At 36.4% G+C, this 19838-nt stretch overlaps 1 protein-coding gene across 8 annotated transcripts in view; it reads right to left on the bottom strand.

Moving 5' to 3' along the window:
- The window catches only part of znf385c (zinc finger protein 385C), a 113670-nt gene that overhangs the window by 42408 nt on the left and 51424 nt on the right, over positions 1-19838 (bottom strand). The window contains exon 1 of one of the 8 annotated variants that reach the window (XM_048209487.1): positions 12758-13264. The exons of the other annotated variants lie outside the window; for them this stretch is intronic. Coding sequence (XP_048065444.1) covers positions 12758-12767 — 10 coding nt within the window. The 5' untranslated portion in view covers positions 12768-13264. Of the gene's footprint in view, positions 1-12757; positions 13265-19838 lie in introns of those variants that run through there. 8 annotated transcript variants of the gene reach the window in all.

Genomic DNA, 19838 nt, shown 5'->3' with positions numbered 1-19838 from the left:
GTATGTAAAATATATATATACACACACACACACACACAAAAATCTTTTAATAATGTCCATACAATATAACTATTATAATATAATAGTAAATTAAGAATTAAGCATTCCTAGTCTTATTATTATTATTATTATTATTTTTTTTTTTAGTTAAATTTTGATTAGAATACATAAATAATATTCGCAACACTCCAATATACATTTCAGAACTATTTTTTATGCCATTATATATATATAATGGCATACATATATATTATATATATAATAGTCAAACCAAAATTTATTCAGACACCTTGAATATTTCATTCATTAATACAGTTTATTCACTATAGTTTAAAAAAAAAATGGTAATAAAATATGGCAAGATCTCAGAGTTAAACTGTTTCAGAAAAAAATAATCTTAATTATGTCAGATAACACTTAAGCGAAACATGGTCAGATCAAAGTGTCTGAATAATTTTTGGTTCCAAATTTTTTTATCAGTTTTACTAGTCCACTGTATGAAGAATTTTTGGGTATAATATGTCACAGTTTACTTTATTTTGCTATCCTCACTAACATAAATGAACTATAGTGTCCTGCACCCACTAGTAAACATATTTCAAAAAATGTTTTGGTTTGACTGTATATATACAGTGTGTGTGATGCGATCTGGGAAAACCTGTCGGATGTCGCGATGGAACGTTTTCAGTAAAGTTAAAAATAGGTTGAATATAATTTTTTGTCAAAATTGGGTTTTCATTATATTATCATTCTATAACATCCTGTCTATCATCTCTGAAAATATCTTGCCAAAATTCGTCTGTTAAGTGCAGAAAAATAGCGATTTATAGTGGCAAGGCTGTCTTTCTCTAACGTTACACTCCCACCGGCCATATCTTTCCCTCTCTTAACACTAAAAGACAGTTCACCTATCAAAATAAACCACATAACATGTAGAATGAAGGTGTATTCATGCAAATTTCCCACCAGTCCTGTATAAGCTACACGCAAATATTTTTTTTTCTAATACAACGTTATCGTGAGAAGGCGAAGCACAAGAGAACAACGGAGCTATAATGAACACACAATGTGTTTATTAGAGGTTGAATTCAAATCAAATACTGCCAATGCTACTTCTGAATAGGATGTCTACTTCATAAAATGTATGAAAATATGGAAATACATGGTTCAGATCACTCAAATAAATGGAGATGCCCTTAAATGGTCAGATATGGAGCTTGGGTGTCATCTAGTGAAAAAGTTTGGTACTGCGCCCTAACAAAATCTTACTGAATGCTCATTTTTTAAATATTTACCTAAAATTTGGAATGTTGACATTTTTGGCTTTTTCTTGCAGTTTAAGAGTAAAACATGCTTCGTAATATATTATTATAAATAAACAATTCTATTTTTACATTTTCATAAACTTATATAACTTTTTTAATTTCACTTTCATAATTTATTTCACTTCTACAATAATTTGACAAGTGTCTTTTAAAACTCTTTGTCTCTTTAAAACAAGACCAACCTTAGGTCTATATTCCAAAGCATTCTTGAATTACAGCCATTTATATTTGGACAGTGCATTATCATGTCTATGTGAAAAAAGGGGGTGACAGTTATTTAAACCTGTTTTTCTCAGAATTCCGTTTCTGAAAATCAGAGCGATCAGCCAACCTCAGACAAGCTATGAAAGAAGTAAAAACAGGCCTCGAATCCAGCTTTCATATGGTATTGAACCTGTGATAGGTAAAATTTCACCATGTGATGGGTTTTCGCAGAACACATCACGTATATATTTGTATATAATGAACTTCCTTGCATTAAATAAAAAATAGCAAACCAGGTGCCATCTTAAAATTTCATATGAAAAAACCTCCCTCCACCCCTTTATTCTCTCTGTCTGTCTGTCTCTATCTTTTAACACACAGACAACTCAACAAATAGAAAATGAGCGCTCAATCAGAGCCACTTATATAGTGATGTGGAGTGACAGAAGCTTAGTGGAGTTCATTTCCTGTTAAAATTAAGTCATTTCCTGTATCAGTAGCCACTTAAGTTCTGTGACCTCAAAATAAACATCACTTATTACATGATTAAACACCTTACCGAAAAAAAAAGCACAACGTATATACACACCCCCAGACTTGGCGAGAGAGATTAGACGTGCTTGACGTTAATGCAGCAGGAGACTGCAGCAGCGTGATAAGGAAAAGTGCTTTTAAAATCTCATTATTCAACCTGTACAGTGCTTCGCTAAAAATGTGCCTGCTAAGAGCATGAACATAAATGCAAATGTATGGCGAAAATGGCAGAAAATGTGTCACAAAGACGGAGGGCTAAACATATAGTTATTATGTATCTGTACCCATCGTTTTCTGTCGCTCATCATCTATCTCTCGAGCAGCATTGCGGTTCATTAGTAAGCAGGTGTTCAGTTTTATCTTTTTGCATATCTATTTATCAGCTGAATAGATGCAGCACCTCTTGAAGGACGTAATGTCATTGAAATGTCCCTTCCCACTCGCCCTATTTCCTGCGTGTGAATGTGTTTTTAGGCTGCTTTCGCATTTTATCAGAGAGCCTGGCAAATGAGTTGGGAGCTGAATTTGGCAGCAGTGGTCTGTAATTGTTTTAAATAAGCCTCATGCGTCATGGCAAATAATGGCAGCTCAATGAAGACATTAATCTACACAAGCACATCTGTGAGACTTCATTTACCGTCCTCCCCCTCGTGACATCAACCGCGCGCCACTATAAACGGTCCCCCCGGTCCCTCTGCTAACCGAAGACATGTCGACTAACTAAACAGCCTTTTGGTGATTTAACTGAAGAACCGCACAAAGCGTAACACTTCTGACATTCATTTCACTCTTATCTGTTCATCTCTCTGTTCTCTCATCCTCTGTCCTAATCTCTCTCTCTCTTTTGAAACAGGAGGAACATAATGAATGTTAAAAAAGCCACTGCCTTTTTCAGCATAAATGAGTAAAAAATGCAGTGGTGATGATTAGGGCTGGGTGAAATAACTAGAAAAAATTGCTTTTCAATATTATTCAGTGTTTAAATGACATTTGATAAATCTCAATATGCATTTCATCTAAAATGGCATAAAGGGTCATTTTTCCCCTCTTTTATTATCCGAGACCAATAGAGAAAATGCATCCGTTTTCCATTTTATTACAATTAATTTCATTATGAATTATTTTATCAGCATAAAAATGAAGGTAAAAAAAACTGTGCTTCAATAGAAGCAAGTACATCTAACCTCTTGTAGCTACTAAAGAGTTTCTATGATCAGTGTCACAACTTTGGCAGTTAGTGGCCTACAAAAAAGTGCAAAGTAAAAAAAAAAAAAAAACCTTTTGATTTAATATTAAGATTTCTAATGTGGCCCCAGACTTTTGGATTCCATTATATATTATTTCTAAAAAAAAATGTAATTGATTTTTTTGGCTATTTTTTAGTGATAACAAAATAAAATAAATGACTCAATAACAAATTCTCTAAAATGTTTAAAATCATTAAATCATCCTGATATTCACAAACATATTATCATCAGCAAAATCACTGATACACACACACACATTGTATGTATCCACAGACTGGCCTGTCAGTGCTGTGGTGTTAGACAGTGTGTAGCTGTTGCATTATGCATGATTCATCTTGAAAAACAGGTAAAAGCAGGACAACACAATACAGCAGAAAAGAAATACAGAGAGAGGCAAATACGCACTTACACACTCACGTACACAGCTGCCACTATCTATTGTATTTGTAATTGGGTAATCTGCTAATCATAGTGCTGACTGATCATCAGTTACTCAAGTTTAACTTCAATATTTGGGGTTAAATTAATTTTAAACACATTTCTGAAAAAGTTAGTGTAGATATTAACTCTTTCCCTATCAGCATTTTTTTTAAATTGCCAGCCAGCGCCAGCATTTTTGATCATTTTCAGAATATTTTATCGTATGAATATCCAAACAAAGAATATATCAAAAGAAACAACAGAGCCCCTGCTTCAAAAAATATTCTAGCTTCATGCATTCTTTTTTATCAACACTTCAATGTGGGTAAGTTTGATTAAAAAAACAATTGCATCCATCAACACCCCCAAAACTTCACTGTAAAAAATGACCTTGATTTTAACAGTAAAAGACTGTAAAAATGCTGTGGTGAAAAACTGTCAATTGGTTTACAGAAAGTTTCTGTACTATATACGGTGAATAACTGTAATAGATCTAACGGTACATTTAATGTAATTTTACGGTAAAATACTGTTAAATTCACAGTTTTTGGAAGTGAAAATAACAATTCATTGTAAAATTTACAGTGAAAAACCGTAAATTGACATTCCCACAATTCCCTGCGTGACACTTCACATTTGATATATTTTCGTTGAAATAACTCTGTTTCTTCTTAGTTTTTCTCATTTTTTTCTAATCAGTTATGTACATTAGGGTTTTATGTTACATCTAATGTTGTTAAATTAATGTTTATTGCATTTTTAAAATTTCATGCATGTTACCATGATGGTGTTTAGTGTGTGTGTGAATGACATTGTGTGCACCTTCTATATATTAGTGTTGTCCTTCTCAGCTTGTGGAAAATCTGCTTGTGATGAACTTTGATTCATCATGTGACTCTTATCACCACTGTGTTTGGTGACTGTCAGTGTATTATAAAGGTACAAAACAGATATTAGTACTTTATTAGGTTGGTAAATTAACATTATATCAGTTAATGAAATACGTTATTTTACCGTAAATTTAACAGATTTTTTTTTACGTTGCTACTGTATTTTTTACGGTAAAGTTCTGGCAACCAGCTGCCGTTTTTTTACCGTAAATTTTACTGGGATTTTTTTTACAGTGTCATCCTTCATGGTTTGACACTTCATTCAGTAACATTTTAATTAGCTTACATGTGCATAAGCAATGCTTCTATCGCTTGTTTCTGCTGCTTCTTCCTGTGTTTGGATCTGGAAATTCTGTACTCTTTCAGAAGATGCGCCAAGGCTGATTTATATTTGATACGTCCACAAGTTTGGTTCGGTTTGGGTGTGCGTGACAAAAATGACATCATCGTGACGTTGGCAGAACCCCATTTCATGTGGCAGTGTGCATGCCAGTTTTTGTAACTTTCCGTGTGGCTCCACTTCCGAAGATGCACGACTTTGAGGCGAATCTGGCCGAGCATATACACCAGCACCCAGTTTGCACTTGTCTAATTTAATTGCTTACATTTACAAAATGAGCCTATTATAGCAGAAATAAGCCCTTTTAATGAAAATAAAGGTCCATGTTTAATAAAAATGTTCATTAAATAAAAAAATTAAATGTCAATTAAATGAAAATGTTTAGTGAAATTAGAAAATATCAGAGATCACTGTTTAATTTGTACATGTTCTCATACCCATACATTTTGTTCTAATGTCACTGTGTTTACTGGGTTTTACACGATTTTTTTGTAGTGTGGCTTTGGTGAAATGCACTAAAACAAACATAGTCATAACATTTTGGTTAGGTCAGAGAAACATACAGCACAAGAATCTGAAGATCTGACAATAAGGTCATTTCTACATGCTTTTATATGCATCACCTCTGGGACCTAAAACAGCAAACAAAAACAGCAAGTGTCAACCTCATGAACATGAAGGTTAAACATGTACATAGATGTACAGAAACACACATGCATATGTGTGCACATTCACACACACACACACACACACACGCTGTCAAGGTGATGCATTGACTTCACCTTCAGGCAGTAGATTTGGGCAGACAGAGCGCATCAGAGCCAATACAATGCTCACTAGTGATAGAAGATGCTGTCTCTCTCTTTCTCTCTCTCACACACACTCAACATCAGAGTTTCCTTTTCACCCTCTCTATTCTTCTGTAGCCTTGGTGTATCTCGGAGGAAATATATTCCCCAGGAGCATGTTAAGTGAAATGACCTTCCTTGTAACAGAGACTCGGACAGATCAAGTGGTCGTATTCTTTATCTTTTTCTCTCATAAACATGCATTTAAACACATCAAACACCGATAATATCATATATTTGGTAGCATAACTAGCACCATCTTTATCATTTGTATCGGATCCAGAACTAAGCCAATCAAGCCATCTCCAGACTAAGAGGCTTATGGGCTTAGCTGACTTAAACCAGATATTAAACTAGACTACATCCTAAGTGACTAGCTGGCTAATTACTTTTCTGTCTTAATGCTTTAGTCATGCTTCTAAAGAACACAGACTTTGTGAAGAAAGGCTAACCAATTAACCCTTTAAGGGTTAGTTCAACCAGAAATCAAACCTAGGATTTTTCTCTGTGAAACATTAATGAAGACATTTCAGAGAATGTTCACACTGCTTTTAAATGGCCCATCAAGCCCCATAGAGACAAAAAACTACTTTATTTTTGTTTTGTCTTTCAAAGACAGTTTAGTTTTTATTAGGTTTAAGAGTTTTCTAAATTCAGTTTACACAGTTCAAAGAGATTTTTTAAATGTTTTTGAAAGAATCTTTTATGCTCACCAAAGCTGCATTTATTTGCTAACAAATACAGTTAAAACAGTAATATTGTGAAATATCATTACAATTTAAAATAACTGTTTTCTATGTTAATATATTTTAAAATGTAATTAAATTTTTCCTGTGATAGCAAAACTGAATTTTCAGCATCATTAATCCAGTCTTCAGTGTCACATGATCCTTCAGAAATCATTATAATATCTTGAGTTGATACTATTTACTTTCTGCTCCTATCATAAATGTTGAAAACAGTTGTTCTGTTATATATTTTTATGGAAACCGTGATACATTTTTAAAAAGTTTTTTAGATATATCTTTTTTTTTAATTTAACGTTAAGTCTTTACTGTCCCTTTTGATCAATTTAATGCATCCTTGCTGAATAAAATGATTCATTTCTTTAAAAAAAAGGAAAAAATCATACTGACCCATACATTTGAAACAGTATGTAGTTAATACACTTACTGGTTTACATTTAAAAGTGTTTAACAGCTTTACATTTCTCAGCATGATCTAGTGTTATTTTTGCTACCTAGTGGCATTTTCATATTTCAAGTTTTCAAATATACCATGTTTCAAAAACTAATATTAAATTGTGGTCATTTCATTTTAATTTAGTTTTAGAATAATTAAAAAATGAAGACTTCAGATGCAAAAGCCTCTAAGTGCCATTTGAAATTTTCTTCTAAAATGAGCATTTTTATCAAGCTTGTATGTTTAGGTTCAGTAATTTCATTCTAATGGCAATTAATAGGTCCTTTTCATTGCCATTAGAGTGAAATTACTGACCCTAAACATACAAGCTTGATAAAAATGCTCATTTTTCTTCTAAAATTTCAGATGGCACTTAGAAGTTTTTGCATCTGAAGTCTTCAAATGTATTCATATTTACTTTAATTTTTTTACCAGTTCTGATTTTTATGATAAAAGAGCTGCATGAACATTCTTCAAAACATCTTATTTTGTGTTCCACAGAATAAAGAAACCCAAATGTGTTTAGAACGGCATGAGGGTGAGCTAATGGGAGAAGAGAAGAGAAGAGAAGAGAAGAGAAGAGAAGAGAAGAGAAGAGAAGAGAAGAGAAAGAGGAAGAGGAGAGGAGAGGAGAGGAGAGGAGAGGAGAGGAGAGGAAGAGGATGGGCCCATGGGCAGTACTGACCTTCTTTGTGGGAGCCTAAAGACAAAATTACCTCTCCAGACCCCCCCTCCTCTCCCTCCTGTCCGGAGACACGGGTGTGATGCTTTTTCTAGGCCACCGCACACACCTCGAGCTTCCCACAGTGCACCCATGTATCAATGTGGCCAACGCAACAAAACAATGTGTGTGCGTACACATGACAGGGTGTGAGTGCGCACGTTATCGCTGTTGTTCCCTCCCCCTCCTCCCCTCTTTCTCTCTCCAGGGACATTTGTAGTCGAAATAGCTGCCCTTCCAAAATCCCCAAATTACCCCCAATCAACCCTGCCCTTCCACTTTCTGATCCTTCTGTGTGTGTGCGCACAATGTGCATATGTGGGCTATTAGCACTCAAGGAGAACTGGTCAGACTCAACACCCCTGTAAAGGGCCTTTAGAGAACACTGGCACCACTGTCTTCTCCAGTAGGGAAGCAGTTAGACCTCTTCCTGCCCTTAATGACCTCCATGATCACTATGAGTCAAGACAAAGCGGAGATAACAGTGGCCGCACATCAAAGTCACCTTCCCAGAAGCGACGGGAGGAACCAAAAAGGCTAGTTGGCCTAGAGGATGGGGACGGAGGGTACTATTTTTGCTACGTTGGATCGAGCTGGTCCTGCAGTTACTCTGTTGCCCCCTCTGGGCTCAGTTACTACAACAAAACTGTGGCACCAAAATGGCTCCCACTGCAGAGACGATGCGAGAGGATAAATGATTAGGCGCTATAGCGAGGACTTGCTCACTTGTGTTTTTGCAAGTGTGAGTGAGGAAGAACTGACAAGGTGACAAAGAACTACTGGCAGCAATGACTCTTATTTTGCCAATATCAATATGAACGGCTCGACGTGACTACTGGGACGACAATCTAACATTACAACACAAAATCTGTTTGCTTTTATCATTTAGAGTCAGCATGAAATAAAATTAAAAAATATTTTCATTACGCATTTTATTGGCTTAATTTATCAGTTTATGTTTTTTAAAAGGGACAAAATTACGTTTCATCCAAATATAATTTCACTTTTGAAAAGATTAATGTTAACCAATATAGCCAAATAATAAGCATTATTTTAGGCTACTGTAATGGGAAATGCAGCCTTTATAAAATCTTGCCAATAGTTAACACGGTAATTTAATGGTTATTAGATTAACATTAATGCAATAAAGGCTACGGCAATAATAGCAAATTATAGATGCTCTCGAGGGAGAACTTGACCTTTAGCCTCCATGTCCCTTTCACCATCTCAAGCCCCATTACTGCAGCTCCATATATAGTCTAGACATACACACCGCACAAACACACAAAAACGTACACAAACAGACACTATTGTTGTGGTTGTGGAACAGGAAAAACTTAATCCTAAAATCACTGTGCACACATGGGCGTACACACATACACACACATTCTCTTAAGCTGGGATGGAAGAAGCCGATCTACTGTGGATGAAAGACATTCCTTATCAGCTTCCTCATAAAGGAACGGGAATAGAAGGTATTTACTCAGCGAGACAGACAGAGAGAGAGAGAGACTGAAGCTAAAGAAAGGCAAGTTGTGTGGGTAGAAAGATTATGGGTGGGTTGCAGCAGAACTGAGCTGCTTCAAAGACTGTCACACTCTAATCAGAGAGAGAGAGAGAGAGAGCAAGTTTCTGTCCATTTTGGGTTAATTCAGACCCAGCAATCCCTGTTGCATCTCTCTCTCTCTCTCTCCGGGTCATGAAGTCAAGTGCCGAATGAATCCGTGTTTAGAACAACAGCTCAGCGCATCGTTTGCACACACACACACACACACACACAGTCTGTTTTGATAAACATTCACATACATACATTGATAGACGGTCATTTTTCGTCTCGTAACCCCTACTGAGAGCATATGCCTTACCCTCTTGTCATTGTCACACACACACACACACACACACACACACACAAGCAAATCAGACGTACTGACAGGCCAATCAAGCCCATGCTGTCATTTCATTTTAATGACTTGCCCTGTCACTCATTTGCTGTTCTACAGGGAGCAGACGCACACTCACTGCGTCACTAAACAGATGAGTTGAATATAACCTCCATTACAGAAGGAGAGGTTCACGAGAGCCGAAACACAGAACCCTACAAAGGAATGCAGCTTTTAGACCGTTTGCTCTGGACGTCAGTTTAATATGATGCATCAATGCACTGCATTGGTATGCTCATCGACTGATAAACGCGGGATGGTAAATATTTGGAGGCCGTGCTAAAAGCCAAAATGTTAAAAGACCAGAAAAGGTGAAAAGGTGACATGGTGTCTGAATTTACAAGGTGCTGATTTTGATGAGGGATGCAACGGCAAAATAGATAGAAGCGCAGTAAGTTTTTGAAGAATGGTGCAAGAATCTGGATTAAATCTCAAGATCAAAGTCACTAAAAAGGACTGACGTCACATTCAGTATTCGATTTTTTTTATGTTCCCTGGTCACTGTAAACAACATTAGTATTTATGGCAGAAAAAGTATTACACTAATTATTAATAATAAATTTAACAGTTTAACGTATTTTTCCTCATAACCAGATCTTTCATTTTTAAAAACCTTTTTATATTTTCATAATGCAAATATTTTTCTAACAAAAACAGAAAATTTGTGAATAAAATGCCTTACATTGAGTTTGCAGTGTTTCAGTGGGACCTTCCCAGAGAGTGCTGTCGTATGCGGCTGGCAAAGAGCATTCGCTTAAAGGATGGTATTACCGCATTCCCCACACTTACAAACACACGGGCTGGGGCGCTGCCACGACAACTGAAACCATGACAGTGAGAGGGGGGGTTGAGAAAACAGAGCCAAAAAATCCAATGATCACGGTGCGACTTCGGCCCAGAGAGCAGCACACACTCGCATTCAAACACCTTCATAATTACAGAGGAGAATGTTCGAGACAGAAACAGACAGATAAGATTTTAATTAGCAAATGATTTATGCAAAGCATCCTGATGTGTAAAAAAAAAAAAAACTTTAAGAATCGTATGCCAAAAGCACAGAAATAAAATAATGACCAGTCATGCTAACACTAAGAAGTGATGGTCAACGTATAGACAATGCATGTAATTTAAATAAAATTGCTCAAGCCTGTTAAAGAATGTCAAGGGCATGACCTTTGTCCCCATAACCTGAGCTACTCAGATCCTCACATTCGCAGGTAATTCACGCCTGAGCGTAGGGTGATGGATAATTATCATACAGACACATACAATTGATGGTGATCGTCTATGTACTGATTTCAGACTAACTGTGAGGGAACGCTGGTGCCATTTCATGCTGCAGCTTTCTCTCCTTTTTTCCTCCTCTCTTTGTCTTTTCCCCCATTTCATCTGAACGTCTTTATTTAAACAGCTTTGTGGTTTCAGTGTAACTTTGTGTAGCTGTGTAACATCTGTGTGTCCTTTTGTCTGTGTTGCTAAGCGGACAGAGCATTGGTATCTAGCTAATAATGAAAGAAATTGAGAGCAAGGAAGTGAGAAGGACATTTAAATCTTTACTGCTTCCTCACATATATATTTATAAAAGCATCACTCTCAAAAATCTAAATGATGAATTCTAAAATTAAAAATTACAATTAGAACAAATAGGTTAAAATGCAGCAAAAATTCAATGTAGAAAAGAACAAAAATATCTCCAATAGAATTTGAACACTTTTTTTTTTTTTTACAAATAAAAACAAAATAACGTATATGCTATACAAAAGACAATAAAAAATAAACGATATATTTTAAATATTAAAAACACATCTATATATACACAGTTTATCAAAAACAATTAAATCAGAAACAACTCAAAATGGAGCGAAATGGAAAACCCAAAATGAAAAGGCACCGTGATGAAATGCATAAACAAATGGCTTCGATCCCAACGAAATTCATGAGCTAAGAAAAATAGAAAACTCAAACGATTTCCTTAAATGAGTTGCGTTATTGATAAAGCATTTTCAGCGCGTGCAGGATCAATCCTTTATCATTTTTAATTTTCCGCTCCGCTGCTTTGAGTTCTTGTGAGGAACACCAGGTGCTTTGAGAGACAAGATGCCCTTAAAACGAGGACTTTAAAGAATAAATTCTTTAAAAAGAAACTACTTTTTCGCATGAATTATAGGCCTAAAGAAGAAGAAAAAATCTTAAAATAAGATAAGTTGTGATTTGTGATTCATTTAAAACAGTGGCAGCGAATAAGTGACATCTTATCAGCTCGTTTTATTTATTTTTTTTATAAACGCATGTTTCCTCATAAAATGTGCAGAATAAAATTGCACATATTTTCGATGTGTAAATGAAATAAAGCTTATTGCTGCTTTGCTCTAGTACCTCGCTGTATTTCTATGAGGAATAAGCGGGGAGAGAGAGAGGGAGCGAGAGCACGAAAGTTTTTTTAATGTCATTCCAATGCACTCAGCCGTGTCATGAGAGATGAACAAAAATTACACACCATTCTCTCGTTCGCTTGTATTTTTTTTTTTGTCTGTGTGCATTGGTCTCTCGCACTACAGAGGTCAGCTGTGGGGGAAAAACGTGTGTTTTGAGGACCATGGCACCTGCTACTGATTAAACCGGTATTGCGGGTCCAAAAATAATTTAGTTGTAAAATTTAGACCGGGCTTTTACAGGTGTTGACTAGACCAACGTCATTCTGGTTAAGCGGCTGACTGACACGCTGAAGGCCGTTTGATGGCATGCGTATGACAGTCGCACGCGCATCTGCCAGCGTCGCGTGCACCCAAATCTGCCACACACACAGAGAGAATCACTTCTGGAGGCCGGAGAACCTCGGATTCTGGAAAATTCTACATTGCCTGCCTCATATTTCTTTTAAAGTTTTCGTTTTCAGCCTCATTTTGGATCGATTAAGCAACACGAGTCAACACCTCGACTATAAAAAGCTTTGCGCGTGCCGGTGGTCAGTGCGCATAGAGCAAGGACTTTGGGCACGAGGGGCATCCTCAACGCAAAACAAGCGTGACACTATTACAACATTTAAAGACTTATTAAACAGAATATGCCACGAACACAAATACAATCTCTGCCGGAACTGACTTACCGATAAGCATGTTGTGAAAAATATCCTGGTTTCCAAATAGAAACCAACCAAAAGACCAAAAAAATAAATAAAAAAAATAATAAAAAATCGGCGCAGGAAAATCAGAAGGGTTAATAAATACTCTCCGACAGTTCGATATGTGACTTTTCCCCTCAGATTTCTCACTCTTCGATGAGTCTCACTCTTGTTTCTGGTCCTGGAGTTGATGTGTCAGAAGGAACGTTACACACTCTCGCCATTCACGCGCGCAGTGCTCCGCTGATCTGCGCGCCCTCGACGGGGAGCGAGGAGGAGGAGGGAGAGAGTATGATCGACAGTCTTTTACCCCCATCTTCTCCCCCACCACCACTACCACCTCCTCTCTCTCGCTCTTTTTGCTGCCTGCCGCTTAACCTGAACGAACGGCACAGATGGGAAAATTAGCTGGTGCTATTTTCTCCTTTCATGGTCCTTGATTTCGGCTAAATAATTCTGTGTGCGTCTGTGAAGGGGGGGTGGTATTTTTTTTCCACCTCCAATGATTGTAGATAATTTGGCAGACATACTCTCAATGAGACATTTTACTGGGATTCTAGAATTTAAAAAATAGCCTATTATGAAGCAAAAATTATGTTTCTTTTGTATTAAATATCAAGTGTGCTGTTGCATTTATACAACAATCATGCAGTTTATGTTTCAGACAAAAACCGGACAGTAAAGGCCTGTTCACACCAAGAACGATAACAGTAAAGACAACTATTAGCGTTGTTTCTTATAAGCTTCAGTTTTTCGCTTTAAATGATCCACCTCTTTAAAGTCGCGTGGATTCTGATTGGCTGTCAATGTTTTTATCTTTCATCAGCTGAAAAAAAATCGTTCTGAAAAGAACGTTCCAAAAGAAGCCAAAGTATCAAACTGAAAGTCAGTCTGGAACAGCATATGTCAGTATGTGAGTACATATGCATATGTAAAATACATTTAATGAATAACTTACTTTGCAATCATTAAGAAACAGTACACACGTGTAGGCCTACATGCCAGGTTAAAAACAACCCAAGTTGGGTTGAAAAATAACAAACCCAGCAATTGGGTTGTTTTAACCCAGAGGTTGGGTTAGATGTTTGCCCAACCTGCTGGGTAGTTTTATTTAACTCAACTATTGTTTAAAAATTACTGTATTGCTTAATTAAAATGAACCTAAAATATGTTGGAAATTAACATTTACCAATATGTTTAATAAATGAACATTTATTAATAAGTTTATTGAATAATAATTAAACAATAAACATTTATTAAATTGATTATTAATAAATGTTAAACTTTTGATTATTATTGTTGCCTCTAGTAAATATATGTCTGATTTTAAATTACAACCTATTTTGGTTTCATTTTAAGCCAGCTATATAGTAATTTTTTTAACAATAGTTGGGTTAAATAAAACTGCCCAGCACGTTGGGCAAACATTTAACTCGACTCAGAAAAAAAGGTACGCCGCTGTCACTGGGGCAGTACCCTAAGGTACAGAAGTGAAAAGGTACATCTTTGTACCTTACTTACCCCTAAATGGTGCATATTAGTACCTTAAAGGTACATATTAGTACTTTAAAAGTGCATATTTGTACCTTATTAGTACCTTTTTACCTTTGTACCTTAGGGTACAGCCCCAGTGACAGCACCGTACCTTTTTTTCTGACAGTGTAAGTGTCAATAGTCATAATGCTGGGTGAAAAGCAACTCAAGTTGGGTTGAAAATGGACAAACACATCGATTGGGTTTTTGTCCATTTTCAACCCAACTTGAGTTGCTTTTAACCCAGCATTTTTTTAAGAATACAATCAGGAGATACTACAGTACATTCACAATGCCACTATCATGTGATCTACAATGTCAGTTAGATTGCTTCACCAGCATTTACAACTCTGTCTGGACTCATGGGATGCTCTGTCGAATATGTTTTATAAACACTGCAAATTCAGACATACTACTCATGTCACATCTTTTCATATAGGCTACTATACAGTAGGGAAATAGGCATATTTACACAGGGATATTCTCCCATCACAAATCATGTAATCACTCAGCTCCGGCTCTACTCCAGGTTTTACATCTCTCCGCATTCTGAAGAGCAACCCCAAGCAAACGTACACTTTGTCTTTCAGGAAAATTTCACTCCCTGTTCTGCACACCTCACATACTCTGGTCTAGAACGCTGTGAACACAGACAAGTGAACTGAGACGAACAGTGAAACGTCATTCACCTGCCTGATCAGAAAAAATTAACCAGTGTAGTCTGTGAATGATTGAAAATCGAACAGGAAATGTTTCTGGAAATATTTTAGACCATATTCACATTACAAAATAGTTTTATAATAAATCTGATATCTGGTACTTATAACAGCATGCTATCTCCATCAGTGCTCTGGGGCATTTGGACCCCGGCCTGCAGGACCCCCTACTGGTGCCATAAACACCACTCCCAGCTCTATAGAGTTTCCCCTGGAGGTGTCTCTGCGTCAGTGGGGGTTTGCAGTGGTCACTTGTTGTTTCTTTACTGAAGAGGGCTGTATGTGACAAATGACTAGAAAGAACAGTGCTCTTCCTCTTTGTACAGATTATTTAATTCCTTCTTTTTCCAACACATATAGTTAAAATCCCTGAAATTAACTTCCTGCATCATCTTTGCTTCCAGGTATGTACTGTGACCATGACTCCTCTCTCTCTCAACATGTTACGTAATATTGTAGATACAGCACAAACAGTGATCAGATGTATGCCAGTTCTGTGTGCATATGTGTATGTTTCAGTTTGCTCAGCCTGAAGCTCTGAATCTCTGAGACATTAGCGGTGACAGCAGAGACAGCTGTGCCCTCTTCCTGCCAAAATACTTCCGCCATCCATCCCCACACACACACAGAGATTAGTGTTTGTCTGTGTGTTGTGCTCAAATGAGAGAACAATATAATACAATAAAGTAAATGATTCAGCCTCTTTAAGAGCATAAAAATAGCATTTTCATCTCCCTGTTTAGATAAAGGATTAGTTCGTCCAAAATAAATAAGTCATTATTTATTCTCATCCTCATGTTGTTTAAAACTGTAGTTATTTTTTCCATGGTACATGCACAAATAATAATACGAATTTTAAATAATCTGTTATTTATTATGATAAAAACAACAATAAATAACTTAGATGTGTAAGATTCTTTATTATCATCATCGAATTAGATAATTTTATACATCCAATAATTTATTTTATTATTTATTATGTGTTCCATTAAAAAAATAACTTAGAAGAACAATTAAATATAATTAATAATCACTATAATAATACATTTAAAGGATCTGTACATAGATCTATTCCATACAACAGATTATTGTGACCTGCTTAAAAAAAAGCCACCAAAAAACAAAACAAAAACACTTAAAAGTATCAATAGCCTTGAGTTTCCTGACATCCATATTCAATTTGTGAGCTGTAGCGGAAGTGCATGACTTCAGAAGAATCAGAATATAGAATGTCAGATCGCAAGAGTCTCATAAGAGTATTTTTATGATGCTCTAATAGTGTTTTAGTTCCATTGGAAATATACTTTAAAATGTCTTTTTCTGTGTGCCACAGAAAAAAAAAAAAAGATGCATATTTGGAACGACACAAGGGTAAATCAAATAATTGCAAAATGTAAGGCTGTTTCTCAATTCCAAGAACGCAGAGAACGGACTTGCGTTCTCGTGGAGTCCGGTCTTGCCAGGCAACCTTGAAAGAACGAACTCGGAAGGACGCGAGGACATAGAACGCATCTTTTGAGAATTGAGATGTGCTGCGATCTTGCTCAACTGACCATCCCAGGATATTATAAGTAGCGGCTAATGCACAACAAATGCAATATAACATCACAAACAAATGTAATAACCTATTAAAAGATTTCTTTCATATTATTATAGACATTGTTTTCATATAATTTTATATCTGTTTATTTCACCGCGTGCATTTATGAAAATGAGTAGCCTTTGTGTTACATGCTTTGTCAGTGTTAATTTTTTATATGCCAATAAAAATATTGCAGGCTTTCTACAGGTTATCACTTTATTAAAATTAAGCAAAACAAACGGTTTACTTTCACAAGCTGTCACGTATTTGCGAGCTTATCGCGGAAATCTGATAAGTGAGAACGAGAACTTTAAAGCTTGCAGGCTTCCGTATGTCGACCACCCGCAGCGTCTTCTGGGATTTTTAACGGTTCGGTTCTTGCGTTCTTGAGTATTGGAACGAACTTTGACGGTTGATGATGACGTAGAGCAAGAACACAAGGACGCAAGATCGCTGGAGAATGCATATTGAGAAACAGCCTAAATTTTTGGGTGAACTGTGCCTTTAAACTAAAACCCCAGTCAACAAAAACACTGTAGACCTGTAGCCACACAATTGCATGAGCAAAATGAGAACATTGAGTACTTGTCAAAAGTTCTCAAAAGTCAAAACTGTTCCTGAATCATTTGAATAATTCAGCAATTAGTCTTCAAGCCTACAGTTTCCCAGAGTGCAGTAGGGCGTATTACAAGAGGTGATGGGCAGGTGAAGGAGGAAGTGATTTACTCCTCCAGTAGCGTTAAGAGTCTATTACAGCTGCAGACAGACATTTAGAGCGGTATCATGACCTTAGCGTATAGCGCTCAGTGGAAATCCTTTCAACTGAAAACATAGCTGATGTAAATAAAGCAGCCTGCCAATCAATCCCATCATTCAGAACAATTGAAACTACCTTACAGGTGCTTTTGCCTATATACTTACAGTACAGAGAGCATTTCATTCCAAAGGGTATTACTGTTGTGAGCCAGTCTTTGTTATAGTTTCATTTTCATAATTTACTTGCAATTTTTAATCCAAATGGCTGGTATGAGCACATGGTATGTCTCACTGTCCAGTTATACTAGCTTCCTCCATCTGCCTCTTCAACACCTGCACAGGTCCAAGCGAATCTGACTGATAAGACGGTCTGTCAAACAGAAAAACTGCTGATTAAGTCAAGAGAGAGAAACTGGCAGCTTGAGATTTTCGAGGTCGATAAGATGCCATTTTGCTTAGTGAATGATAAAGTGGGGCTCACTGTTTTTTTCTTCACCAGTTCAAAGTGAAGCGGTGACTATTGCTAGTGTTTAATGTATATATAGAAACATCAAATAAATACACAAAATTTTCATTAAAGAAAAAAGATGCATTCATAGAACTTTAAAATTATTTGCATGATTTTTTTTTTTTTAATTCATCCGTTTGTTTTTATATCAATTATATTAGGAGACAAATTTACTATCATTATAACAAGTGCCTATTTAGAGCAGTACATTAAAGATATCCTAATACATAAAGAGTATGCAGATTATTTCCTTTATTGGCATTATTTTATTAGTAATATAAGAAACATGAAGAGATTTGTGTAGATTTGAATTAGGAGCCAATGAATACAAAACATTTTCTGTGATTAAGTGAATGTACATTTTGAACAAAACAAACAGATTTAGTGCCACTAGCAATATGAATATGCACAAGAGAAAGAGTTTTCACACTCTTAACCTGGAAAATCAAAGTACAAAAAGGCTTACAACCTAAAGCAAACAACATCCCACACTATTGGCGCTCCCGCAGCATGACACTATGGAATAACGACAGGGGCTGGGGGGAGGACAAAGAGAGCGAATATATGTGTATTTAGGGAGAGAATGGAAAAGAGAATGGAAAGAATGGAGTTTGAGTTTAAAGCACCTGGGAAAGAGAAAATGACAGAGAAAGAGAGTGAGAGAGAGACTGGAAAACCAGTAAAAAGAAGTCCATAAAGCAGAGGAAAAAATGAGAGTAAAGGCTGAGCAAAGGAATGACTTTTGCAATCGTGCTGTAAGCCATTCGATTTGGAGAATTTCTCCTTTTGTGTTTAAGAAAGAAAGAGAAGGTCATACAGGTTTGGCACAGCATGAGGGTGAGTAAATGATGACAGCATTTTCATTTTTCCGTGAACTATCCTTAACTTCTGAAAAAGACTATGTGTGTGTGTGTGTGCGTGTGTGTGTGTGTGTGAAAGAGAGATTTGTCACAGTCATGCGCAACATTACCCTACTTTGATTAGATGCTGAGATATATGCAACACACACAAGCACACACACAGATAGGCCGTCTGCCAACATAGTGTCATATGGAGCTTGAGGTTGCTTCCTGCACATCATTTCCTGTGCAGGCCTGTCACTGCCCATCAGAGCACTGACGAGATCTGACACTGACAAGAGCTGACAGAGGAAAAGCACACACAACACCAACACACACATAAACAACACCACACTGAACACACACAGCAAAAAAACTAACTCACACTACAACAACATATTCAAAAGTCAACACAAACGGCATACACAAACATATGTCAAGAAAAATCAAAACGACGATATTATGACAATAAGCAACATCTACTAGTAGGTAATATTTTGATTAGTGTAGAGATGTCAATAAAAATATTTTAAAAAAATAAATAAAATTATATTGTATATTACATAACATATGTAATATACAGGTGCTGGTCATATAATTAGAATATCATCAAAAAGTTGATTTATTTCACTAATTCCATTCAAAAAGTGAAACTTGTATATTATATTCATTCATTACACACAGACTGATATATTTCAAATGTTTATTTCTTTTCATTTTGATGATTATAACTGACAACTAAGGAAAATCCCAAATTCAGTATCTCAGAAAATTAGAATATTGTGAAAAGGTTCAATATTGAAGACACCTGGTGCCACACTCTAATCAGCTAATTAACTCAAAACACCTGCAAAGGCCTTTAAATGGTCTCTCAGTCTAGTTCTGTAGGCTACACAATCATGGGGAAGACTGCTGACTTGACAGTTGTCCAAAAGACAACCATTGACACCTTGCACAAGGAGGGCAAGACACAAAAGGTCATTGCAAAAGAGGCTGGCTGTTCACAGAGCTCTGTGTCCAAGCACATTAATAGAGAGGCGAAGGGAAGGAAAAGATGTGGTAGAAAAAAGTGTACAAGCAATAGGGATAACCACACCCTGAAGAGGATTGTGAAACAAAACCCATTCAAAAA

The sequence above is a fragment of the Megalobrama amblycephala genome, linkage group LG1 (assembly GCF_018812025.1).
Source record: "Megalobrama amblycephala isolate DHTTF-2021 linkage group LG1, ASM1881202v1, whole genome shotgun sequence".
NCBI lineage: Eukaryota > Metazoa > Chordata > Actinopteri > Cypriniformes > Xenocyprididae > Megalobrama > Megalobrama amblycephala.
This window is presented reverse-complemented; position numbering and strand designations above follow the sequence as displayed.